We start from the raw sequence: 26,630 nt of genomic DNA, 5'->3' as shown, positions 1-26,630 counted from the left end.
TGTAGCACCTCGCTCACAAACGACCTTGACGATAAAAGCGCTTCAAATAGCCAAGGTCACTTGCGGGCGAGAAGCTATATTTGACATATTGACACGAAATCGTCAGTTTTGAAGGATTTTAGAGCCTAATGTTATGATAATTTTAAAACTACCATTCACTGTGGGACGAGGTATTAATAATGACACGAGCAAGTGAACATTCACTACTGAACGAGTTAAATAGGAGTTAATTAATAAAATAATTTTATTTGCTTTATGTACACGTAATAAGTACTAATATTAACCTAACTATTTATAATTTAGTATTTTCAGCTTCATCAGGAAGATTTTTTTTCTCTCCGTCTTGATCTTCAGCTTCCCTTTCGATGTTGATCTCTTCAATGTTATTATTAAACACTACAGATTTGCGTCGCTCCTTCATTTCGTTATTGAAAACTTCAGAGGGACTCGATGTGCTTGGTGGCTCTTCTTCAGCTAAATCCGCTGGATAAAGATACCCCGTCGGCCTCCTTTCAACGATATCTGCTGCGAGTTTATTGCTGAAATAAAATGAGGTTAATTTATTTTTTTTATTGATTTAGTAATTACCTTGGTGGGAGTGGTGCTGGGTTCTTTATAAATTTTGGGTTTTCTAATGGAGTTTCTTTAGCGGCAGGTTTTGGGAGTCCTTCTTCTTCCATTTGGTTATATGATTTTGTTTTTCTAAAATCAATCATATTAAAAAATGAGGCGATATAAAATTAATTTTTATTACCTGAATATTAATATATAAAAAGCGATAAATCCTCCGATGCATAAAGCTAATAAAATTGCAAGAACTACTACGCCGGCTATTAATCCTCCATTGGAGCATTCGTCATCATCGCAGTTACATTCAGTTGGTGTTTCTGTGGTGCAGTCTTCTCCTGGATTTGGAAGTGGTTCCATGGATAAACCATCAACATCTTCTAATAACTCTATTAATTCTTCTGCAGTAAGAAGGTTTTCTGTGCCAATATCGAAAGCATATGCCGTGATAACTAACGATCTATCAGTTGAACTTCTACCATATGGGTCGGAACCAGGAAGAACTGCAGCTGAAAGATATCTAACATCAGCGTATTTTGCGAGGTTATCCATTATGTCGTCGAGATCTTCTAAATGTTTATCTTGATATTTCAATATACATAAATGATTTTTTTCTAAAATTTTTATTGTAAGGGTTAAGGGTTCTTCTGTTTCGTATCCTTTTCCATTATCGTCTTTTGCAGTTACTTTCACGACCTCGTCATTTTCATAAATATCATCAGTTGGATAAATATACCCTGTATTTTCGTCAATCACAACTTTAGAGCTTGTAACTGAATATTTCAATGATGCGTAATCCCCAATATCTTTATCGGTTGCTTTTACCACAATTACATAAGGAGGTGAAACAGTTTTTAATAAATCCGATTCGGGGTAACCAACAACAACTTTCGTCTTTTCAAATATTGGTTTGTTATCATTCACATCATCAACGCTAATTCCAATAACAATTTGATTTGGTTCATTTCCAATTTTATTTATTGAGTAACATTTATCATCACCAGCTGTAGTTTCATCTTTTAAGACAAACAATGTTTTTAAGGTACTCTTCGGAGAGAAACGTCTTTGTACTGCGTTAGAAATTAGATTAATTTTTGCGATGTATTGTGCTTTTCCAGATCCAAATTCATCAGATTCTCTATCTAATGATTTAGCCACAACATCACCATTTCCATTCAACTCGAATCTGTCTTTATTGGGTTGGATGTCCACAATTTCATAATGATATTCACTTCCATCATTTAGAGGCAAAACGACGGATTCTTCTTCATTTTCCTTGATATTAACTGCAAGGAATGTGTAAGGATTCCAAATGGTACCATCGGGGCATGTTTCTGCAGAACCAATTCTAATTTTTATCTGAAATTCAAATTGAAATGAACTTAATCAAACTATTCATACAACAATAATATCAACATATAAGAGACTTTATATCTTTAGCGCTATATAAACTAATTAAAATCATAATTATATTACCAAAGTAATTTGACTAGCTTTGCTTGTAGTTCCACTTGCTACTACTTCAATGTCGTAAGAACCAGTTGGTAAATCCAGAGTTTTCAAAGTTCCATCATCAGTTAAAGACAAGTACTGCAGCCATTCTTGAGGTACATTATCTACAATTTAATGTTTTAACACATTTATTACTTACATATATCGATTAATACCTGTAAATCTAAATACGATTTCTTCATCTATTGAAGATTTGGCTGTGAGTTTTCCACTAATACCAACGCTAGGTTCCCCTTCGAAAACTAATTCACCTTCAAAAGTAATTATAGCTGTTGGAGATACGACTAACACTGCATCTGCGGTAGCTTCTTCGAGGGTAGCTCGAATTATCACGTCAATATACCATTTTTCAAAACTGTTTATATCAAGAACTTTGACGATTTTGATAGATTTTTTGTCCGCGTCATATTCAAAGTGTTCTTTGTATTCTAAAAAATAATATTTTAATTAAAACAGAATTTCTAATATTGCATATTCTTACCTCCTATGATTTCAACGTTAGCTCCATCAATTACGTCGATTTTCACATCTGTCATTTTAGGGTTTCCATCTTCTTCAAAGTATGATGCTTCATAATATATCTCTCCAAATATGCCATTTATTTGGTTTCCTTCATTGGGCATATTAACAATAAGAACCGCATCAGCTGTATTTTCTTCAAGTGTAGCTCTTATTGTAACATGGATAAACTTATTAGATTGAATATCTGAAGTTAACAGGTTGGTTGCTTCAATGGTTTTGGTATCCGGATTATATTCAAAGAAATCTTGATAATCTGAAAAATATTGCTATAAAAATCTTTATTTCTCCTCACCTATGAAATTTACCTTCAACGACTTGAACAGTTGCTTCATCGATTGCTTTTATATTCACTTGAGTTATTTTGGGTTTACCGTCTTCTTCGGAGTATGTCGCTTCATAGTATATCTCATTAAATATGTTATTGATATTGTTTCCGTCAGCAGGCATATTTACAATCAAAACAGCCTCCGCTAAAGCTGCTCCAAGTGTGGCTCTTATTTTGACGTGAATGAAGTTTTTAGATTGGGCATCCGACGTTAGGACTTTGACAGCTTCAATTGTTTTTTCTTCTGCATTATATGTGAAGTAGTCGGCATAATCTGTAAACAATTGTGATATATTTTATGTCAATTATGAAATTATATGTTATATATTTACCTTCAACGACTTCTACTATCGCCCCTGGAGTTAAGTCTCCTATTAACACTTCTGTAATTGCCGGTGTTCCATCTGTTTCAGAATACGTCGCTTCATAGTAAATTTCATTAAATTTGAGGCTTACTTTATCGGGCATATTTACAATCAAAATAGCGTTTGCAGAGGCACCACCAAGAGTTGCTTGTATTTTGACATGAATGAAGTTATTAGCTTGGTGATCTACCGTTAGAACTTGAATAACTTCAATAGTATTTTCAGCAGCATTGTATGCAAAGTAAGCGGCAAACTCTGCAAATAATCATATATTTTATGTTGTTCTTAAGAACTAATTTGACGTATTTACCTTCAATGACTTCAACTACCACCCCTGCTGGTAAATCTTCTATTGTCACTGGTGTAATCGCAGGTACACCATCTTTTTCGGAATAGGTTGCTTCGTAGTATATCTCTTTGAATCTAAGGTTTTCTTTGCCTGGCATATTTACAATTAAAATAGCATCCGCTATAGCAGCACCGAGTGTTGCTCGCATTTTGACATGGATGAAGTTATTAGCTTGGTGATCTGACGTTAAACCTTGAATAGCTTCAATAGTTTTTTCTGCAGCATTGTATGCAAAGTAAGCCGCAAACTCTGCAAATAATCATATATTTTATGTTCCTCTTAAGAAATAATTTAATATATTTACCATCAACGACTTCAACTGTTACGCCTGCTGGTAAATCTTCTATTGTTACTGGTGTAATCGCAGGTACACCATCTTCTTCGGAATAGGTCGCTTCGTAGTATATCTCTTTGAATCTAAGGTTTTCTTTGCCTGGCATATTTACAATTAAAATAGCATCCGCTGTAGCAGAACCAAGTGTTGCGCGTAATTTGACATGGATGAAGTTATTAGCTTGGTGATCTGACGTTAAACCTTGAATAGCTACAATAGTTTTTTCTGCAGCATTGTATGCAAAGTAAGCCGCAAACTCTGCAAATAATCATATATTTTATGTTCTTCTTAAGAAATAATTTGACGCATTTACCTTCAATGACTTCAACTACCACCCCTGCTGGTAAATCTTCTATTATCACTGGTGTAATCGCAGGTACACCATCTTCTTCGGAATAGGTCGCTTCGTAGTATACCTCTTTCCATCTAAGGTTTTCTTTGCCTGGCATATTTACAATTAAAATAGCATCCGCTATAGCAGCACCGAGTGTTGCCCGTATTTTGACATGGATGAAGTTATTAGCTTGGTGATCTGACGTTAAACCTTGAATAGCTTCAATAGTTTTTTCAGCAGCATTGTATGCAAAGTAAGCCGCAAACTCTGCAAATAATCATATATTTTATGTTGTTCTTAAGAAATAATTTGATATATTTACCATCAACTACTTCAACTGTTACGCCTGCTGGTAAATCTTCTATTGTTACTGGTGTAATCGCTGGTACACCATCTTCTTCGGAATAGGTCGCTTCGTAGTATATCTCTTTGAATCTAAGGTTTACTTTGTCGGGCATATTTACAATTAAAATAGCGTCTGCAGAGGCACCACCAAGAGTTGCTTGTATTTTGACATGAATGAAGTTATTAGCTTGGTGATCTACCGTTAGAACTTGAATAGCTTCAATAGTATTTTCAGCAGCATTGTATGCAAAGTAAGCGGCAAACTCTGCAAATAATCATATATTTTATGTTGTTCTTAAGAACTAATTTGACGTATTTACCTTCAATGACTTCAACTACCACCCCTGCTGGTAAATCTTCTATTGTCACTGGTGTAATCGCAGGTACACCATCTTTTTCGGAATAGGTTGCTTCGTAGTATATCTCTTTCAATCTAAGGTTTTCTTTGCCTGGCATATTTACAATCAAAATAGCATCCGCTATAGCAGCACCAAGTGTTGCTCGTATTTTGACATGGATGAAGTTATTAGCTTGGTGATCTGACGTTAAACCTTGAATAGCTTCAATAGTTTTTTCTGCAGCGTTGTATGCAAAGTAAGCCGCGAACTCTGCAAATAATCATATATTTTATGTTGTTCTTAAGAAATAATTTAATATATTTACCATCAACGACTTCAACTGTTACGCCTGCTGGTAAATCTTCTATTATTACTGGTGTAATCGCAGGTACACCATCTTCTTCGGAATAAGTCGCTTCGTAGTATATCTCTTTCCATCTAAGGTTTTCTTTGCCTGGCATATTTACAATTAAAATAGCATCCGCTATAGCAGCACCAAGTGTTGCGCGTAATTTGACATGGATGAAGTTATTAGCTTGGTGATCTGACGTTAAACCTTGAATAGCTTCAATAGTTTTTTCTGCAGCATTGTATGCAAAGTAAGCCGCAAATTCTGCAAATAATCATATATTTTATGTTGTTCTTAAGAAATAATTTGATATATTTACCATCAACGACTTCAACCGTTACGCCTGCTGGTAAATCTTCTATTGTTACTGGTGTAATCGCAGGTACACCATCTTCTTCGGAATAGGTCGCTTCGTAGTATATCTCTTTCCATCTAAGGTTTTCTCTGCCTGGCATATTTACAATTAAAATAGCATCCGCTATAGCAGCTCCGAGTGTTGCTCGTATTTTGACATGGATGAAGTTATTAGCTTGGTGATCTGACGTTAAACCTTGAATAGCTTCAATAGTTTTTTCAGCAGCATTGTATGCAAAGTAAGCCGCAAACTCTGCAAATAAGCATATATTTTATGTTGTTCTTAAGAAATAATTTGATATATTTACCATCAACGACTTCAACCGTTACGCCTGCTGGTAAATCTTCTATTGTTACTGGTGTAATCGCAGGTACACCATCTTCTTCGGAATAGGTCGCTTCGTAGTATATCTCTTTGAATCTAAGGTTTACTTTGTCGGGCATATTTACAATTAAAATAGCGTCTGCAGAGGCACCACCAAGAGTTGCTTGTATTTTGACATGAATGAAGTTATTAGCTTGGTGATCTACCGTTAGAACTTGAATAGCTTCAATAGTATTTTCAGCAGCATTGTATGCAAAGTAAGCGGCAAATTCTGCAAATAATCATATATTTTATGTTGTTCTTAACAACTAATTTGACGTATTTACCTTCAATGACTTCAACTACCACCCCTGCTGGTAAATCTTCTATTATCACTGGTGTAATCGCAGGTACACCATCTTTTTCGGAATAGGTTGCTTCGTAGTATATCTCTTTCAATCTAAGGTTTTCTTTGCCTGGCATATTTACAATCAAAATAGCATCCGCTATAGCAGCACCAAGTGTTGCTCGTATTTTGACATGGATGAAGTTATTAGCTTGGTGATCTGACGTTAGACCTTGAATAGCTTCAATAGTTTTTTCAGCAGCATTGTATGCAAAGTAAGCGGCAAACTCTGCAAATAATCATATATTTTATGTTGTTCTTAAGAAATAATTTGATATATTTACCATCAACGACTTCAACCGTTACGCCTGCTGGTAAATCTTCTATTGTTACTGGAGTAATCGCAGGTACACCATCTTCTTCGGAATAGGTCGCTTCGTAGTATACCTCTTTCCATCTAAGGTTTTCTTTGCCTGGCATATTTACAATTAAAATAGCATCCGCTATAGCAGCACCGAGTGTTGCCCGTATTTTGACATGGATGAAGTTATTAGCTTGGTGATCTGACGTTAAACCTTGAATAGCTTCAATAGTTTTTTCTGCAGCATTGTATGCAAAGTAAGCCGCAAACTCTGCAAATAATCATATATTCTATGTTGTTCTTAAGAAATAATTTGATATATTTACCATCAACGACTTCAACTGTTACGCCTCCTGGTAAATCTTCTATTGTTACTGGTGTAATCGCAGGTACACTATCTTCTTCGGAATAGGTCGCTTCGTAGTATATCTCTTTGAATCTAAGGTTTACTTTGTCGGGCATATTTACAATTAAAATAGCGTCTGCAGAGGCACCACCAAGAGTTGCTTGTATTTTGACATGAATGAAGTTATTAGCTTGGTGATCTACCGTTAGAACTTGAATAGCTTCAATAGTATTTTCAGCAGCATTGTATGCAAAGTAAGCCGCAAACTCTGCAAATAATCATATATTTTAAGTTGTTCTTAACAACTAATTTGACGTATTTACCTTCAATGACTTCAACTAGCACCCCTGCTGGTAAATCTTCTAATGTCACTGGTGTAATCGCAGGTACACCATCTTTTTCGGAATAGGTTGCTTCGTAGTATATCTCTTTCAATCTAAGGTTTTCTTTGCCTGGCATATTTACAATTAAAATAGCATCTGCCATAGCAGCACCGAGTGTTGCCCGTATTTTGACATGGATGAAGTTATTAGCTTGGTGTTCTGACGTTAGACCTTGAATAGGTTCAATAGTTTTTTCTGCTGCATTGTATGCAAAGTAAGCCGCAAACTCTGCAAATAACCATATATTTTATGTTGTTCTTAACAACTAATTTGATGTACTTACCTTCAATGACTTCAACTACCACCCCTGCTGGTAAATCTTCTATTGTTACTGGTGTAATCGCAGGTACACCATCTTCTTCGGAATAGGTCGCTTCGTAGTATACCTCTTTCCATCTAAGGTTTTCTTTGCCTGGCATATTTACAATTAAAATAGCATCCGCTATAGCAGCACCAAGAGTTGCCCGTATTTTGACATGGATGAAGTTATTAGCTTGGTGATCTGACGTTAGAGCTTGAATAGGTTCAATAGTTTTTTCTGCTGCATTGTATGCAAAGTAAGCCGCAAACTCTGCAAATAACCATATATTTTATGTTATTCTTAACAACTAATTTGACGCATTTACCTTCAACGACTTCAACTACCACCCCTGCTGGCAAATCTTCTATTATCACTGGTGTAATCGCAGGTACACCATCTTCTTCGGAATAGGTCGCTTCGTAGTATACCTCTTTCCATCTAAGGTTTTCTTTGCCTGGCATATTTACAATTAAAATAGCATCCGCTATAGCAGCACCAAGAGTTGCTCGTATTTTGACATGAATGAAGTTATTAGCTTGGTGATCTGACGTTAAACCTTGAATAGCTTCAATAGTTTTTTCTGCAGCATTGTATGCAAAGTAAGCCGCAAACTCTGCAAATAATCATATATTTTATGTTGTTCTTAAGAAATAATTTGATATATTTACCATCAACGACTTCAACTGTTACGCCTGCTGGTAAATCTTCTATTGTTACTGGTGTAATCGCAGGTACACCATCTTCTTCGGAATAGGTCGCTTCGTAGTATATCTCTTTCCATCTAAGGTTTTCTTTGCCTGGCATATTTACAATTAAAATAGCATCCGCTGTAGCAGAACCAAGTGTTGCGCGTAATTTGACATGGATGAAGTTATTAGCTTGGTGATCTGACGTTAAACCTTGAATAGCTTCAATAGTTTTTTCTGCTGCATTGTATGCAAAGTAAGCCGCAAACTCTGCAAATAACCATATATTTTATGTTGTTCTTAACAACTAATTTTATGTATTTACCTTCAATGACTTCAACTACCACCCCTGCTGGTAAATCTTCTATTGTTACTGGTGTAATCGCAGGTACACCATCTTCTTCGGAATAGGTCGCTTCGTAGTATACCTCTTTCCACCTAAGGTTTTCTTTGTCTGGCATATTTACAATTAAAATAGCATCCGCTGTAGCAGAACCAAGTGTTGCGCGTAATTTGACATGGATGAAGTTATTAGCTTGGTGATCTGACGTTAGAGCTTGAATAGGTTCAATAGTTTTTTCTGCTGCATTGTATGCAAAGTAAGCCGCAAACTCTGCAAATAACCATATATTTTATGTTGTTGTTAACAACTAATTTTATGTATTTACCTTCAATGACTTCAACTACTACCCCTGCTGGTAAATCTTCTATTATCACTGGTGTAATCGCAGGTACACCATCTTCTTCGGAATAGGTTGTTTCGTAGTATATCTCTTTGAATCTAAGGTTTTCTTTGTCGGGCATATTTACAATTAAAATAGCATCCGCTATAGCAGCACCAAGAGTTGCTCGTATTTTGACATGGATGAAGTTATTAGCTTGGTGTTCTGACGTTAGACCTTGAATAGCTTCAATAGTTTTTTCTTCAGCATTGTATGCAAAGTAAGCCGCAAACTCTGCAAATAACCATATATTTTATGTTGTTCTTAACAACTAATTTAATGTATTTACCTTCAATAACTTCAACTACCACCCCTGCTGGTAAATCTTCTATTGTCACTGGTGTAATCGCAGGTACACCATCTTCTTCGGAATAGGCCGCTTCGTAGTATATCTCTTTCCATCTAAGGTTTTCTTTGCCTGGCATATTTACAATTAAAATAGCATCCGCTATAGCAGCACCAAGTGTTGCGCGTAATTTGACATGGATGAAGTTATTAGCTTGGTGATCTGACGTTAAACCTTGAATAGCTTCAATAGTTTTTTCTGCAGCATTGTATGTAAAGTAAGCCGCAAACTCTGCAAATAATAATATATTTTATGTTGTTCTTAAGAAATAATTTGATATATTTACCATCAACGACTTCAACCGTTACGCCTGCTGGCAAATCTTCTATTGTTACTGGTGTAATCGCAGGTACACCATCTTCTTCGGAATAGGTTGCTTCGTAGTATATCTCTTTCCATTTAAGGTTTTCTTTGTCTGGCATATTTACAATTAAAATAGCATCCGCTATAGCAGCACCAAGTGTTGCCCGTATTTTGACATGGATGAAGTTATTAGTTTGGTGTTCTGACGTTAGAGCTTGAATAGCTTCAATAGTTTTTTCTGCAGCATTGTATGCAAAGTAAGCCGCAAACTCTACAAATAACCATATATATGTTATGTTGTTCTTAACAACTAATTTGATGTACTTACCTTCAATGACTTCAACTACCACCTCTGCTGGTAAATCTTCTATTATTACTGGTGTAATCGTAGGTACACCGTCTTCTTCGGAATATGTCGCTTCGTAGTATATCTCGTTGAATCTAAGGCTTTCTTTGCCTGGCATATTTACAATTAGAACCGCTTCTGCAATAGCACCCTCATGTTTAGCCGTTATTGTCACATGGATGAAATTATTGTCGGTTTGAGTTTCCGAAAGTAGTGGTTTCGTGACTTCAATGGTTTTGTCATCAGGATTATATTTGAAATATTCTGCATAATCTGAAAGTTATTATTCAATTACTACTGTATCATTTGTACAATACGGTAATAACTGCTTATCCAAAGTAACTAAGAATAGTTTATTCACTTACTTTCACCAATTTCAATTGTTGCTCCATCGGTGACATCTATTGTTACTGGTGTAATTGTAGCTTCACCACTATCTTCTGAATATGTCGCTTCATAGTAAACTTGTCCAAACTTAACTGTTCCTTCCTTAGGCCAACTTACAATGAGAACCGCTTCTGCTTCATTTCCTCCAAGTGTAGCTGTTATTGTGACATGGATGAAATTATTAGGTTGAGTTTCCAAAGGTAAAGGTTTATTGACTGTGATAGTTTTGTCGGCAGTATTATATGTGAAAGAATCTGCTAAATCTGCAAATCATTTTTATGTTTATTCTCTCATATATTAAAATATTATTGAATATTTACCTCCAGTAAGTACAATTATTGCTTCATCAGTGATATCCAATTTTACTTCTGATATTGTCGGGTTACCACTTTCTTCAGAATACGTTGCTTCATAGTATACTTGTCCAAATTCAACGATTTCTTCCCTAGGCCAAGTTACAATCAAGACCGCATCCGCTTTACTTTCTCCAAGTGTAGCTGTTATTGTGACGTGGATGAAATTATTAGGTTGAGTTTCCAAAGGTAAAGGTTTAGTTACTGTAATAGTCTTGTCGGCAGTATTATATGTGAAGGAATCTGCTAAATCTGCAAATCAATTTTATATTTATTCTGTCATATATTAAAATATTATTATATATTTACCTCCACCAAATGTAATTATTGCTTCATCAGTGATATCTAATTTTACTTCTGATATTGTCGGGTTACCACTTTCTTCAGAATACGTTGCTTCATAGTATACTTGTCCAAATTCAACGATTTCTTCCCTAGGCCAAGTTACAATTAAGACCGCATCCGCTTTACTTTCTCCAAGTGTAGCTGTTATTGTGACGTGGATGAAATTATTAGGTTGAGTTTCCAAAGGTAAAGGTTTAGTGACTGTAATAGTCTTGTCGGCAGAATTATATGTGAAGGAATCTGCTAAATCTGCAAATCATTTTTATATTTACTCTCTCATATATTAAAATATTATTATATATTTACCTCCACCAAGTGTAATTATTGCTTCATCACTGATATCTAATTTCACTTCTGATATTGTCGGGTTACCATTTTCTTCAGAATACGTTGCTTCATAGTATACTTGTCCAAATTCAACGATTTCTTCCCTAGGCCAAGTTACAATCAAGACCGCATCCGCTTTACTTTCTCCAAGTGTAGCTGTTATTGTGACGTGGATGAAATTATTAGGTTGAGTTTCCAAAGGTAAAGGTTTAGTTACTGTAATAGTCTTGTCGGCAGTATTATATGTGAAGGAATCTGCTAAATCTGCAAATCATTTTTATATTTACTCTCTCATATATTAAAATATTATTATATATTTACCTCCACCAAATGTAATTATTGCTTCATCAGTGATATCTAATTTTACTTCTGATATTGTCGGGTTACCACTTTCTTCAGAATACGTTGCTTCATAGTATACTTGTCCAAATTCAACGATTTCTTCCCTAGGCCAAGTTACAATCAAGATCGCATCCGCTATACTTTCTCCAAGTGTAGCTGTTATTGTGACGTGGATGAAATTATTAGGTTGAGTTTCCAAAGGTAAAGGTTTAGTTACTGTAATAGTCTTGTCGGCAGTATTATATGTGAAGGAATCTGCTAAATCTGCAAATCAATTTTATACTTATTGTCATATATTAAAATATTATTATATAGTTACCTCCACCAAGTGTAATTATTGCTTCATCACTGATATCTAATTTTACTTCTGATATTGTCGGGTTACCACTTTCTTCAGAATATGTCGCTTCATAGTATATTTCCCCAAATTTAACAATTTCCTCATCAGGCATCTTCACAATTAAAACTGCTTCAGCTTCAGCTATTCCAAGTGTAGCTTTTATTGTCACATGGATAAAGTCGTTGTTAGATTGAACATCTGAAGGTAATACACCCGTTGGTTCAATAGTTTTCTCGTCCGGATTATATTTGAAATATGCGGCGTAATCTATAAATCGCAATTATTAGTACTTTAAGATTTATTAATTCCTTAATTATTACGTACCTTCAATAACTTCAACTACAGCATTATCTGTCACTTGTATATCAACTGTATCAATTTGAGGTTTTCCTTCTATTTCAGAGTATTGCGTTTCGTAGTACACTTTTGTGAAACTAAGATTATCTTTTTCAGGCATAGTTACGATTAAGGATGTGGTCGCTACAACTTCAGCGCTATCAATTGAAGCGGTGATACTTAAAGCAACAAACGGCTGGAAATTGATTACATCATCTGGTAAGTTTGTTTTTAAAGTAATTTCCAAAGCATTGTCCTTAATAGTGTGTTCGAAATTCCCTGCGTGTTCTTAAAAAGACAAAATTTGCTGGTTAGATGAGTTTATTCAATCAATTTGCATTTTTTAGCAATCTAATTAATGTCTTACCCCCACTCAATTGTATGTTGTCTGTCGTGATACCTTCCGTCACCTTAATTACATTTTTTAAAGTAATCGAGTGTATGTCAGGATTACTTTTATCGTAATCAGCTTCATAGAACCCTGTTTCAAAGGAAGGGCTGGATGGTAAAGTTCCGGATTGATCGATTATAATATTAAGTGTAGCTGTGCCACTTTTGGTACTCGGTTTGCCTTTATCCTATTAAAAAAAATGTTTAAATCATTTAAGTTCGTTAAGATTAACTTGTCTATATTTTATTTACTGTTGCAGTAATAGTATAACTTGTGTCCTCGGTTAACCTAAGTGGAGACTTTGTTTTTAAAATTCCTTTGTATGTTTTACCCATCGAAGACGTCGATTCGCAATTTGAATCTGATGAATCGATACGTCCCATGTATTCCACTACGAGTGAATCAGCATTGTCTCCTTCAATTGTAAAACTCATTCCTTCATTAGAAACATCGTAATCCGTCACGAAAATGGCTTCACCGAAATTTGTAAGATCGACATTACCACCAACCGGCATGGGAATTGTAAAATCATATGTGGCCTTTACAAACACCGGGTCAAATGTGTTGAGATCATTTATACTTTGGATGTATTCCTTTAAAAGATAATAATTTAATTGATATATTTGCTGTCGAAATTTGAATATAACTTACAATCTCATAACTGCCACCATCTGCACATGTTAATATAAATTTTGAGTTAACTCGAGGATTCGAGGTGTATGCAGTGTCCTTTTCCCAATTACTTCTGAATTCTGCTGATGGTCTAAACGTCAATGTATTCTCCGAATACACGACATCAATATAAGAATGGTCTTGATTTGGTTTTATTTCAGCACTTTGCACATTTGTTGTTGGTATTACGAGAAATACATCCGCGCTATCATCCATCTTCGGATCATAAATACTAATTTGATCAGTATATTGACCATTGTCCAAAACACAATTTGCCGCTATTATAATAATAATAAATTAATTGAGACTTTATAATTAATCAAATATTGATAACTAACTTACCTTCAGAATAATGAATAAGCAAGCTAACGATTAAACCTATCGTTAGTAGTCGCATCTTGATACATTGCACACTTATCCAATTCACACAAACTGTATTGTTCACGAACTGTTGCAAACTGAGAAAATGATCACTTTACAGGGTATCTAATCGATATAGATAGAAGGATGCTATCTCGATTTGCGTTCTATGTTGTATGCAATCTGATTGTGCCTTGATCGATTATATTATTACATTTTTTTTCGTTAAGTAGGTCTCAGCATGCGCACAAAAAATAATTAAATCCCAACAATATTAATACAAACAGACGAAAGTTAATTAAACACCTATGTTTAATTCTATCCAAGAGCAATAAAAATTATCAAAGTTTTACTCGATAACGGGATTTATCAGTTTCATACAATACAATGTTATTTGCAATTAATATATTATCAAAATTATTGGTTTCACAAAGTTTATGAGATTTTATTAACACATAATAATAATTATTGTTGATCCGTTGATTCTTCAGTTGTTGTCACGGGAATTAATACAACATCTTTAATCGGTAACCTCGGATATAAATTGGTCATACTCGCCCATTGACCATCGCACAAATTTGCAAAGTGCATATCTTTTAAATATCTCCCCCCCAAGTTACCAGGTCCTCTACAAGAAGGTTGAGTATCCCATACCTTACTATTATGAGCTTGAATCCATCTAAAACATATAATACAAGTTTGTATATGCAAAATATGCCATTATGTTCCCTATAACTATCTTTTAGATGTTATCTCCCACTTTAATGTAAGTGATTCATTAATTATATTTCCTTATCGATTTAGATACAAAATTAGACGTCACATAATTTTATCATAAACTAGATGCCAGTCTAGTGACATCAATATTAATTATTTCTACTGCAATATAAAGAATAACATTTAAAAGAAATGAATATTTTTAATTTCACACTATCAGATTAGACACACTTATTTGGCTCGTGTGCATTATGGCACCCGTAGCGATAATCATCTTATTTTTAGTATTTACTCTTTTTACATGATAACGCTATCTATTCCAGTCTTTGGGCCTTGGTGGAGTTAAAAATTAAACCATCAATTATGAAGATTATGGCGACTTTCGCTCTTTATCTTCGAAGATGGTGATAGCCATGCTAGAACTGTTTATAGATTATGATTCCTCAGTTCAATACAAGGCATTTTCGTAGATGTCATGATACTCTATCGATTATAGATAATGAGTGATGATAGATTATTGAATATAAATCATCCATAATCGGGATTTTTGTGATTTTCGTACTATTTCAAGTAAATTGTGATAGCCAGATTGCAACTGGTTATGGAGTATCCTTTCTTGGTTCAGAATAAACAATTTTTGTTTATGTCATGGTGCCCTATTTATTCTGGTTTTTGAGTCGTGGTAAATTTTGTCTGCAACCCACTAATTATTGAGATTTGGCCATTTTTGCTCTTTATTCTAGAAGATGGTGATATTCATGCTAGAACTGCTTATAGATTAAGATTACTGAATTCAAGACAAGTACTTTTCGTATATGTCATGATACTCTATCGATCATAGATAATGAGTGGTGGCAGATTATTGAATATAAATCATCCATAACTGAGATTTTTGCGATTTTCGTTTTATTCCTAGCAATTGGTAATAGTTAGGTTGCAGCTGGTAATGGACTATCCTTTTTTGGTTCAGAATAAACAATTTTTGTTTTTGTCATTGTGTCCTATCTATTCTAGTTTCTGAGTCGTGGTAGATTTTGTGTGCAACCCAACAATTATTGAGATTTTGGCAATTTTTGCTCTTTGTCCTAGAAGATGGTGATATTCATACAGGATCTGCTTATAGATTATGATTACTGAATTCAAAACAAGTAATTTTCGTAGATATCATGATACTCTCGATCATAGATAATGAGTGATGGCAGATTATTGAATCATCCATAACTGAGATTTCTGCGATTTTCGTTCTATTCCTAGCAAACGGTGATAGTTAGGTTGCAACTAGTTATGGACTTTGCTTTCTTGGTTTAATATAAACAATTCTTGTATATGTCATAATACCCTATCTATTCCAATTTTTAAATCGTCGTAGATTTTTAAATTAAATCATTAATTATTGAGATTTTGACGATTCTTGCTCTTTATTTTAGAAAATGATGATAGCCATACTGAGCTGCTTATAGATTATGATTACTTAGGCAAATACAAGTAAGTTTCATAGATGTCATGGTACTCTATCGATTATAGATAATGAGTTATGGCAGATTATTGAATCATCCATAACTGAGATTTCTGCGATTTTTGTTCTATTCCTAGCAAATGGTGATAGTTAGGTTGCAACTAGTTATGGACTTTGCTTTCTTGGTTTAATATCAACAATTCTTGTATATGTCATAACACCCCATCTATTCTAATTTTTGAATCGTCTTAGATTTTTAAACTAAACCATCAATTATTGAGATTTTGACGATTTTTGCACTTTATCCTAGAAAATGGTGATAGCCATGCTGAGCTGCTTATAGATTATGATTACTTAGGCAAATACAAGTAAGTTTCATACATGTCATGGTACTCTATCGATTATAGATAATGAGTTATGGCAGATTATTGAATCATCCATAACTGAGATTTCTGCGATTTTCGTTCTATTCCTAGTAAATGGTGATACTTAGGTTGCAACTAGTTATGGACTTTGCTTTCTTGGTTTAATATAAACAATTCTTGTATATGTCATAATACCCCATCTATTCTAATTTTTGAATCGTCGTAGATTTTTAAACTAAACCATCAATTATTGAGATTTTGGCGATTTTTGCTCTTTATCCTAGAAAATGGTGATAGCCATGGTGAGCTGCTTATAAATTATGATTACTTAGGCAAATACAAGTAAGATTCAGAGATGTCATGGCACTCTATCGATTATAGATAAGGAGTTATGGCAGATTATTGAATCATTCATAACTGAGATTTCTGCGATTTTCGTTCTATTTCTAGCAAATGGTGATAGTTAGGTTGCAACTAGTTATGGACTTTGCTTTCTTGGTTTAATATAAACAATTCTTGTATATGTCATAATACCCTATCAATTCTAATTTTTAAATCGTAGTAGATTTTTAAATTAAACCATCAATTATTGAGATTTTGACGATTTTTGCACTTTATCCTAGAAAATGGTGATAGCCATGCTGAGCTGCTTATAGATTATGATTACTTAGGCAAATACAAGTAAGTTTCATACATGTCATGGTACTCTATCGATTATAGATAATGAGTAATGGCAGATTATTGAATCATCCATAACTGAAATTCCTGCGATTTTTATTCTATTCCTAGCAAATGGTGATAGTTAGGTTGCTACTGGTTGTAGATTATGCTTTCTTTGTTCAATATAAACGGGTGGTATAAAATAATTGAATACAACATCAATGATGAGAGACATCTAAGAGATAGTTTAAAAAACTCTCTACCTTGTTAAATACAACACATTACAATCACAATGCCAAGGATTTTTTGCTAACATGATATACACTAAACGTTTCAAGCTATCCAAAGATTTCGGTGGTAAAAATTGAAATTGATTGCTATCGATATTCCTAAAAAAAATTAAAAAATTACTTTGCACCAAAAAATCATAAAATTTACAATTTTTGCAAATTCGGAACATATGTAAAAACATTAGGATGAATATTTTCAATAATATTTTTGTTAATCAGCAAAGAACTTAAATTGGTCAATCCATAAAAAGCCTTCTCTTTCAATTCAACTAAATTATTCGATTGCAACATCAATGTGTGTAGATTAACATTGTTTCTAAAGATATCTTCCGGAATTTCAGATAAGTAATTCTGATCAAGCCATAATTCTTTTAAATTATCCAATCCGGCAAAGTCTGAGACATCAATCTAAAAGTAAATCTTGCAAATCCTATTATTATTAATATCGTTTTTTTTTTATTTACCGATTGGATTCTATTGGATGTTAAGTCCAATATCTCTAATTGTTTTAAGCTGTCGAATAATGAATTAGATATCGTTGTCAGTTTATTTTTTCTTAGATTGAGTGATCGCAATTGACGTAAGCTACTAAAAATACCTGCATTTAATCGTAGTTAATTAATAAATTGATAAAAAATGTGAATGAATCATATTATTACCAGTAGGCAATTCAGTAATATCATTCTCCGATAATTTTAATAACCGCAAGGAATATAAATCACGAAAAGCATTTTTGGGTAATTTAACAATGTCGTTTTGATTCAAATCTAAATCTTCTAATTTACTAAGATCGTGGAATAAACTTTCTGGGATATTTTTAATTCGATTCCCTGATAAATGAAGTATGTTTAAATTAAACGTGTCTCTGAATAATGTATCAGGAAGGAAGGACAGATTATTATTTGATAAATCTAAACTCTCCAAACGAATCAGATTTGTAAACATTTTTTGTGATAACTCTTCAAGTTGGTTTTTATGTATGCGCCTATAACAAAATTAATCAATAATGGGTCAATGTAGTTTCATGAAATTACAAATATCTTAAATTTCCCAAATTTTGAAACAACGAAGCTGGCAAATAATCTATATCATTATTAAATAAATCAATTTCCGTTAAGTGACTTAAATTTTCGAAAACTCGCTTATTTAGAGTTTTCAATCTGTTCATTCCAAGATCTCTACAATTAATTCGATTAAGTTAATTAAGCTTTAAAAATTAATTTTAAATACATGGCGTGAATATCAATCGGTAAAACTTGTTTTGCAGGTAACGTTTCCATGTTATCATTCCAACAGCTTAAGCTTTTAGTTTCTGGCATACATCTGCACGGTCCTTCGGTACATTCTAACCATTTGTTGTCTTCAGAACTTATTTTCCATGCTTAATAAACCCAAATTTATTTTCCATAAATTTCCTGGTTAAATACTTACTTATTTGATCTAACGATCGAACTAATCGTTCCAAACTGGCGATTTCTCGCCGTTGTTCATGAAGAATATCATTGAATTCCCCGCGAATTTTATCAACAATCGAACAGCTATTTACAACGTTACAAACTTCGTCTGGTTCGATTGAAACGGCATTTTCAACCAAAAGATAAGCCCACAAAATTGTAATCAACATCGCCGTTGCAAATCGAAAGAAAAAATGAACCAGAAGGGTCTTAAATAAATTTATTTAGCAAATTGACCTTGTGGGTTGATTACGTGGTAATTGAAATTAGCTATGGATATTAACAAAATTGCGCGATGATGCGCTATGGCAATTTAAAATTAATTCCGGTAGCTTCGAACAAACGAAACTCGTGAAGTTAATTAATGTTTTTTCGTAGATTTAATCAACGTTTTTAAAAATTATTATCAATTTGACTGAGTACAAAATAAATTGCTTTTCGATAAGATTATTGGCGGCATAAATAATCGTTTTCATCCGGTCTAATTAACTATTAAATTTATCATACTAATAATCTTGGATTATATATAGTGCATCAAGTTAATTGTTTTGTGAGAGTTTCGTATAAAAAATTATTAAAAATGTATAATATGTGTATAATGTGTACTTACTTAAATTGTTTTTAAATGTTATCAGTATTTTTGTTTTATATGTATTGTGATTTTTTTTTCAATTTTATAAGCTTCGAAGTAATCCCAATTTTTAAAGCAGCTAATGAGAGAATAGAAAAGGATTGATACCAGAGTTGGAAATAATTCTGATTACTAGATTAGCTAGCATAAAATATCACTGTGTTTCATATTTTTATTGAACTAAAACTAGAACTAACACTACACCTAGAAGTCTCACTAGTCACTACTATCCGTGCAAAAATTCAAGGCCCCTCACTTTAGAGATCTATGTCTTCGCAACCGTTCGATAAAAAAAATTGCGACAAAGAGTTATAATGTTAGTTATAATAAATAATGTCGGTTGTCGAATCCTGTTATTAATTTTTCAAAATTAGAGCTCCCTAATTTTTGAAGAACGATTTAATGGAATTACAAATTAAAGAGAAACAGAAATAAGCTCAGCGGGGTGCCGGGGGTTCCGTCCAATCGGAACAGATGGTATGTTCCAGACAGGACGTCGCGCCTTATTTCTTTATGTAGGTAAGATAAAAGCGCGACATCTTTTCCAAGCAAAACTTTTCCTTTGCAAAACTAATCAATGCCTGTACTATTAAAAGTTATGTTGCATTTTATGTGGGCCAGTGCAAGTGCATTCATATATTGCGACTTATATGAAATTGCCGGTATGTAGAAACAAAGAACCCATCATCATCTATTGGTGATGCGCTACAACCTCGTGTGGGTTCTGCCTTCTTATAATTTTCTCCTAAATTCATCCTCATTCTATGCAGCTGTCTTACATCCAACTTTTCAGCGTTTTCTGTTATTCCATCTTTCCACCCGAGTTTAGGCCTTCCTTATTTCCACTTTCCTTGTGTACCATGCAAGAACTTCCTCGGCACATATGCATTTGATGGCCCATTGCAATCGCATATGTTCCTTTCTAACTCTTCCCTTTAAAAATCGTAACAGATGTAACCTGTTACTTACTCCTACTTTCTCTGAGATGTTATTTTGTATTTTTATTGAACTAAAACTAGAACTAACACTAGACCTAGAAGTCTCACTAGTCACTACTATCCGTGCAAAAATTCAAGGCCCCTCACTTTAGAGATCTGTCTTCGCAACCGTTCGATAAAAAAAATTGCGACAAAGAGTTTTGTAATCACTGAACATTTCTACGTAATATATGCTAATTTGAAAATTTTCGGATCCACAATTTTCTTTTTATCACGAGTTAAATGAAAAAAATTTCCGATTTTTGAGAGTACCGGCAAGTTTGTCAACTTTGCGATTTTTTTTCTCGAAAACTATCGTACGAAAAAATTAAAATTTTGAACTGGTGGTAAACCGATGTGTTTTTAATGTGGGGCATATTTTATTTTTTCGATATTCCATATAATTTCGAGGAAAATCGCGGTTTAGTAGGTTATTTCGAAAACGACCTGGCGGATTTCCTCGCGGATTTGACCAAAATATATCAAATAATGTCGGTTGTCGCATCCCGTTATTAGTTTTTCAAAATTAGAGCTCCCTAATTTTTGAAGAACGATGTAATGGAATTACAAATTAAAGAGAAACAGAAATAAGCTCAGCGGGGTGCCGGGGGTTCCGTCCAATCGGAACAGATGGTATGTTCCAGACAGGACGTCGCGCCTTATTTTTTTATGTAGGTAAGATAAAGGCGCGACATCTTTTCCAAGCAAAACTTTTCCTTTGCAAAACTAATCAATGCCTGTACTATTAAAAGTTATGTTGCATTTTATGTGGGCCAGTGCCAAGGACAGTAGTGCATAGTAGTTTCATAACTATAGTTACTGCATTCATATATTGCGAGTTATAGTAGAAACCACGAGAGCTGGCAGTGACTTGACGTTTAAAAATGGTATGAATCAAGATATGGACGATAAATGTATGTTAGTTTAGTAATGGAGGTTATATGTCAAACATTGTCAAATTTAGGAGAGGTTAAGCAGCGAAAAATCGTTAATATTAATTTATAATAAAATTTATGTAATTATTTATTTATTTATCAAATACTTTAAAAGGTTATTTACAGGTCGCAAGGGATTAACCCTTTGTGTCCCGACGGTACTTTAAAGTACCGGTAATTTTAAACACTCATTTTAAGCTGTAGTTATCTATTCGGCGCATTTAGAGCTGTCTGTACTTTCTACTATACAAGTGTATACAAGAAATAATCTGTATAAAAAACGTCGCAATCCGCACTGTAGGATTTTTAGGTACACTTTAAACTTATTCATCCAGATGTGAGGTTAGAAGTTTAGTGAAAAGTGGTGCTGTTGAATTTTGTTGTTCAAGAAGGTATTTCTTTGATAAATGGTTATTAGGTGTGATTATTACAGATCATTTTAAAAAGAAAACATTGAGCTTAAATTGAAAATAAGTCTCATTCCTTAATTTCAATAAACATGGTTTCTAAGAATTTTTAAATTAGCATCTTTTTTGACTCTTTTAAATGTAAGTGTTGTTTCAACTTTTTTTTTCTCTATATTTTTCCAATCCAACCCAACAATTATTATACATCATTTTAAAGAGAAAACTTTGAGCTTTAATTTAAAATAAGTTTCATTCCTTAACTTCAATAAATACGGCTTCCAGCAATTTTTAAAATACCATCTTTTTTGACACTCTTAGGTTATACAAAAATGTAAGTTTTATTTCAACTTTTTTTTTCTCTATATTTTTCCAATCCAACCCAACCATTATTATACATCATTTTAAAGAGAAAGCTTTGAGCTTTAATTTAAAATAAGTTTTATTCCTTAATTTCAATAAATACGGCTTACAGGAATTTTTAAATTAGCATCTTTTTAACATTTTTAGGTTATTCGAAAATGTAAGTTTTGTTTCAACATTTTTTTCTCTATATTTTTCCAATCCAACCCAACAATTATTATATATCATTTTAAAGAGAAAGCTTTTAGTTTTAATTTAAAATAAGTTTTATTCCTTAATTTCAATAAAAATGGCTTCCAGGAATTTTTAAATTAGCATCTTTTTTGGCACTCTTAGGTTATACGAATATGTATGTTTTATTTCAACATTTTTTTAAAATATTTTTCCAATCCAACCCAACAATTATTATACATCATTTTAAAGAGAAAACTTTGAGCTTTAATATAGAATAAGTCTCATTTCTTAATTTCAATAAATACGACGGCTTCCAGCAATTTTTAAATTAGCATCTTTTTTGACACTTTTAGGTTATACGAAAATGTTAGTTTTGTTTCAACATGTTTTTTTTAATATTTTTCCAATCCAACCTAACAATTATTATACATAATTTTAAAGAGAAAGCTTTGAGCTTTAATATAGAATAAGTCTCATTCCTTAATTTCAATAAATACGGCTTCCAGGAATTTTTAAATTAGCATCTTTTTTTGCACTCTTAGGTTATACGAAAATGTAAGTTTTGTTTCAACATGTTTTTTGTCAATAAATTTCTAATCCAACCTAACAATTATTATACATCATTTTAAAAAGAAAGCTTTGAGCTTTAATTTAGAATAAGTCTCATTCTTTAATTTCAATAAATACGGCTTCCAGGAATTTTTAAATTAGCATCTTTTTTGACACTTTTAGGTTATACGAAAATGTTAGTTTTAACTCAATACTCTTTTTCTCAATATTTTTTTAATTCAACCCATCGATTGTTATACATCGATTTAAACAGAAAGCTTCAAGTTTCAATTTAAAATAAGTTTTATTTCTTAATTTCAATAAACACGGTTTCCAGGAATTTTTGAATTAGCATCTTTTTTGACACTTAGACTATGCGAAAATAGGGGGATTGCATATTTTGCTAAAATTTTATTCCAAAGGCCTTTACTGAGTGTATTTTGATAGCGTTTTAATTCTGTCTGATTCTGTCACAAAGTTTCAAAATGTTTGACTTCTTGGGACACAAAGCGTTAACTAAGTTTTATTTAAACAGTGGTTCATAATTTATTCATTAATTATTAATTTATTTCATTTTCGGCTTGTGAAAACACCAACAGATTCACAAGACGTTTCGATTTGAGGTTATAATTATAGAGTTACATCCCTTAGAACAACAGACATACTTTTTCGACGTGGCTATTTGAATTGTACAGCAGACATATTAAACTAATGCTATCTCTTTCTAACACACATTACTCTCTAGCGGTTTGTGAATTTTAATTTACTACGTATGGCATTTGTAACAGCGGAAAACGATGATTTACTGCCAGCTCTCGTGGCGTCTACTATATATGAAATTGCCGGTATGTAGAAACAAAGAACCCATCATCATCTATTGGTGATGCGCTACAACCTCGTGCCTTCTTATAAATTCATCCTCATTCTATGCAGCTGTCTTACATCCAACTTTTCAGCGTTTTCTGTTATTCCATCTTTCCACCCGAGTTTAGGCCTTCCTTATTTCCACTTTCCTTGTGTTCCATTCAAGAACTTCCTCGGCACATATGCATTTGATGGCCCATTGCAATCGCATATGTTCCTTTCTAACTCTTCCCTTTAAAAATCGTAACAGATGTAACCTGTTACTTACTCCTACTTTCTCTGAGATGTTATTTTGTATTTTTATGCAGCATCTTACGTTTGTCTGACTTTCTATCTATTGTATGAAGATGACATCATACAACAAAGGCAGATAAGGAAGAAAGTGGTGACGACCATGGAAAGGAGTAGGATTAATTTTACAGTGAAAAAAGTGAATGAAAATGAAATTATTGGAGTTATAAAAAGTATGGGTAAGTTCTATTTCTGATTTATACATAAATCTAAAATAACCAGTATATTTCGCAATTAATAATGAAAATTTGGTGATTTCGTTCATGTGTCCGTATTAGCGAAATGTCGAAACAGATCTTCATTATCTGCCGATCTAGCAATATCACTTTCAATACAAAAGAATTGATAAGTTTAAATCCATTTTGAGTCATTGTTGACTTGAGATAAGTTGTAATCAATTTAAGTTGAGAAAAGTCATTCGGATATATTGATGTGAATCGACATTTTCAAGGTTTTATTATTAAGTCCATTAACGTTCTTGATGATCTCGAGATAAATGAAAATTCGTTAAAAAAAAAAATTTTATTTGTCCCAAAATGAAACGAACGTGTTACTATTATCGTAAAGTTTTCATAAGGATTATTATAGCTTTTAGATTTATTAGTTATAAAGTTTTCCACGTAATCATATAAATCATTTGATTAATAATATCAAAAACAATAAGAAATATTTTGCAATAACGTGAGTAATATTTTTAAAATTATAGTTACATTTTTTTTTAATTAGCTATGGAACGATTAGATAACAAATTTAAGTGACGGTGTTTTTATTGATGACATTGTTCAGATTGAAGAAAGATAACCCACCACTTCAATAAAAATTCCTAAATAAAAGGCGAAATTGAAGGTTTTTGCTTCCGTTTAAAAATTTTTCTCCAAATAAGTGCCATGTAAAATATGCTTTTTTATTAATTGCGCGATTATTTCAATCCTATTCTGCTTTTTTCAAAATATTATTAAAAAAATTTCTTTTAGGAAAGAAGATGTTGATGAATGTTTATTGTAATTAACGGGATCGAATTAATTGTTATGAAATATGATAACAAGCCAGTTCATTGGGTAAGTTCCTTGCCTGTTATGCAACCCAACACACAAATCCAGTTAAACGGAGGCACAGATATAACTATAATCATAGAGAATAAATGTAGATAAGTGAGATAGAGTCATAATAAGAAAAGAGACGATCTGAAAAAGTTTTCTTCATCTCTCTCATTATCCGAGGAATAAAATGCTTTCACTTTGCTCAAGGATTTAATGTTTAAGGGTCGATAGCTAACAATTAATACATTAAGTTGCTTGGTGTTACTTAGATACAATCGTTACTATTTAAAATTCTCCTTAGAAAGAATCTTAAAAACGCACCAAAATGAAGTAGGACTAATAAACATTTTACTGAAGGAAATAATAACAATCTTTAAATGTGGAAATGTCTTTTAGTGTATCTTGTTTAGTGATTTGATGGCGTGAATTGGCGCACGCATCTATTAAAGAAAAAAAAATTAAATAAAATAAAAGTTATGTAAAGCAAACGCTAGGGCCTCCGTGTCTAACCGTGGGATCAACTATTGAAACAAATTATGAAAGAAATAAATAAATATAATCTATTTAAATAAATTAAAGAAAAAATATAATATTTAAGGCATATATTCGAACATAGACGCTACAATACTAATTATTATAAATTATCTTATCGCATATACTCTAATAACGACTACTTACATAAACTAATTTAGGTACTAAAATAAAAATAAAAAATTCTTATTAGCGGTAATGGTGAGGAAAAGGAGAATAAATAAAGAAAACTTAGCGTAAATCTAGCTTGAACTATGGGCACAAACGAGAGAAGAATCATGTTTAAAGAATCTGCCAGTTCCAAGATTCCGGAGGAGACTGAAAGCTATTGTCACGGAAAATCCGATATACAGGTGTCTCAGCGAGACCGGTCATTAGACGTTTTTGGGGTTCTAGCCAAACAAAAAATTTGAGAATGCAGACTTAAGTATTATCAATTACGTTCTCTTCATCTAAAATATTTTCAGATTTCTAGCACTTCCGAACACCCTGTATATTTTTACATATTTGGATTTGTCTGTTTTGAAGGTTTATAAATAACTTTACTTTTTGCAATTTGAACCAGCAATTCTCGAGTTATTCGAATTTTTCTAGAAAAATTTGCTCCAGCGGACATTTGTTCAAAAAATCATAGAACACTCGATTTTTGAGATATCAATTTAGGATTGAGAACATGCTTAAACAACATGATGGAGTATGTTTTGGTGCCAAGAACGGCTGTCTAGATCGTTTGGTCACTTTACTATGATACGTTAACTTTTCGAAATTTGGAAGCACCATAACTTCATTTTTTTAAATGGCACCCCCCATATTTTATTACTTAGTCGTCTTCGGCGTCTCATTTTACATCTTTTATATTCCATATGTCCTATGCCTAACATTAATAGCTTGAGAAATAATTAGGGTTTTTTGAAAAATGGTCATATCATATGGATATT

The 26,630-nt window shown here is 33.0% G+C and overlaps 3 protein-coding genes across 14 annotated transcripts in view; 1 reads left to right on the top strand and 2 right to left on the bottom strand.

The window, feature by feature from the left end:
• The window catches only part of LOC111414285 (sperm-tail PG-rich repeat-containing protein 2-like), a 79,249-nt gene that overhangs the window by 16,167 nt on the left and 36,452 nt on the right, over positions 1–26,630 (top strand). Inside the window, exons 2-4 of the mRNA XM_071196262.1 lie at positions 12,686–12,787; positions 24,139–24,300; positions 25,096–25,179. The gene's annotated coding sequence lies outside the window, so the exon portion shown is untranslated. The remainder of the gene's footprint in view (positions 1–12,685; positions 12,788–24,138; positions 24,301–25,095; positions 25,180–26,630) is intronic.
• LOC111421066 (uncharacterized) lies at positions 227–14,095 on the bottom strand. 12 transcript variants are annotated; one of them, XM_071196249.1, is made up of 39 exons: positions 13,974–14,095; positions 13,611–13,909; positions 13,211–13,552; positions 12,936–13,146; positions 12,557–12,856; positions 12,212–12,499; positions 11,872–12,156; positions 11,530–11,814; positions 11,188–11,472; positions 10,846–11,130; positions 10,504–10,788; positions 10,121–10,411; positions 9,776–10,063; positions 9,433–9,720; positions 9,090–9,377; positions 8,747–9,034; positions 8,404–8,691; positions 8,061–8,348; positions 7,718–8,005; positions 7,375–7,662; positions 7,032–7,319; positions 6,689–6,976; positions 6,346–6,633; positions 6,003–6,290; positions 5,660–5,947; positions 5,317–5,604; positions 4,974–5,261; positions 4,631–4,918; positions 4,288–4,575; positions 3,945–4,232; positions 3,602–3,889; positions 3,259–3,546; positions 2,907–3,200; positions 2,561–2,854; positions 2,235–2,507; positions 2,044–2,183; positions 755–1,926; positions 589–702; positions 227–539 (listed from the first exon to the last, which is right to left on the bottom strand). In XM_071196249.1, the coding sequence occupies exons 1-39, from the start codon at positions 14,026–14,028 to the stop codon at positions 293–295; spliced, it is 11,505 nt and encodes a 3,834-aa protein (XP_071052350.1). In that variant the 5' UTR covers positions 14,029–14,095; the 3' UTR covers positions 227–292. The 12 variants fall into 12 exon arrangements, with proteins under 12 accessions (XP_071052350.1, XP_071052354.1, XP_071052356.1 ...); XM_071196253.1 differs by lacking the exon at positions 4,288–4,575; XM_071196255.1 differs by lacking the exon at positions 6,003–6,290.
• Positions 14,387–19,146, bottom strand: LOC111421069 (carboxypeptidase N subunit 2-like). The gene is made up of 8 exons (XM_023054193.2): positions 18,911–19,146; positions 18,710–18,860; positions 18,514–18,657; positions 18,139–18,464; positions 17,944–18,077; positions 17,628–17,887; positions 17,453–17,578; positions 14,387–14,670 (listed from the first exon to the last, which is right to left on the bottom strand). The coding sequence occupies exons 1-8, from the start codon at positions 19,101–19,103 to the stop codon at positions 14,457–14,459; spliced, it is 1,548 nt and encodes a 515-aa protein (XP_022909961.2). The 5' UTR covers positions 19,104–19,146; the 3' UTR covers positions 14,387–14,456.

This window comes from Onthophagus taurus, chromosome 6 (genome assembly GCF_036711975.1).
Source record: "Onthophagus taurus isolate NC chromosome 6, IU_Otau_3.0, whole genome shotgun sequence".
In the NCBI taxonomy this organism is placed as follows: Eukaryota; Metazoa; Arthropoda; class Insecta; order Coleoptera; family Scarabaeidae; genus Onthophagus; species Onthophagus taurus.
The sequence above is the reverse complement of the archived record's forward strand: the minus strand, read 5'-3'. Positions and strand labels throughout refer to the sequence as shown.

Coding starts and splice junctions, on each gene's coding strand:
- LOC111421069 (XM_023054193.2), bottom strand. CDS start 19,103: ATGTTGATTACAATTTTGTGGGCTTATCTTTTGGTTGAAAATGCCGTT. Junction 18,861..18,910: donor TCGATCGTTAGATCAAATAA/GTAAGTATTTAA, acceptor GGGTTTATTAAG/CATGGAAAATAAGTTCTGAA. Junction 18,078..18,138: donor TATTACTGAATTGCCTACTG/GTAATAATATGA, acceptor GATTAAATGCAG/GTATTTTTAGTAGCTTACGT.
- LOC111421066 (XM_071196249.1), bottom strand. CDS start 14,028: ATGCGACTACTAACGATAGGTTTAATCGTTAGCTTGCTTATTCATTAT. Junction 12,157..12,211: donor AATAATTACACTTGGTGGAG/GTAACTATATAA, acceptor ATTGATTTGCAG/ATTTAGCAGATTCCTTCACA. Junction 11,131..11,187: donor AATAATTACATTTGGTGGAG/GTAAATATATAA, acceptor ATTGATTTGCAG/ATTTAGCAGATTCCTTCACA.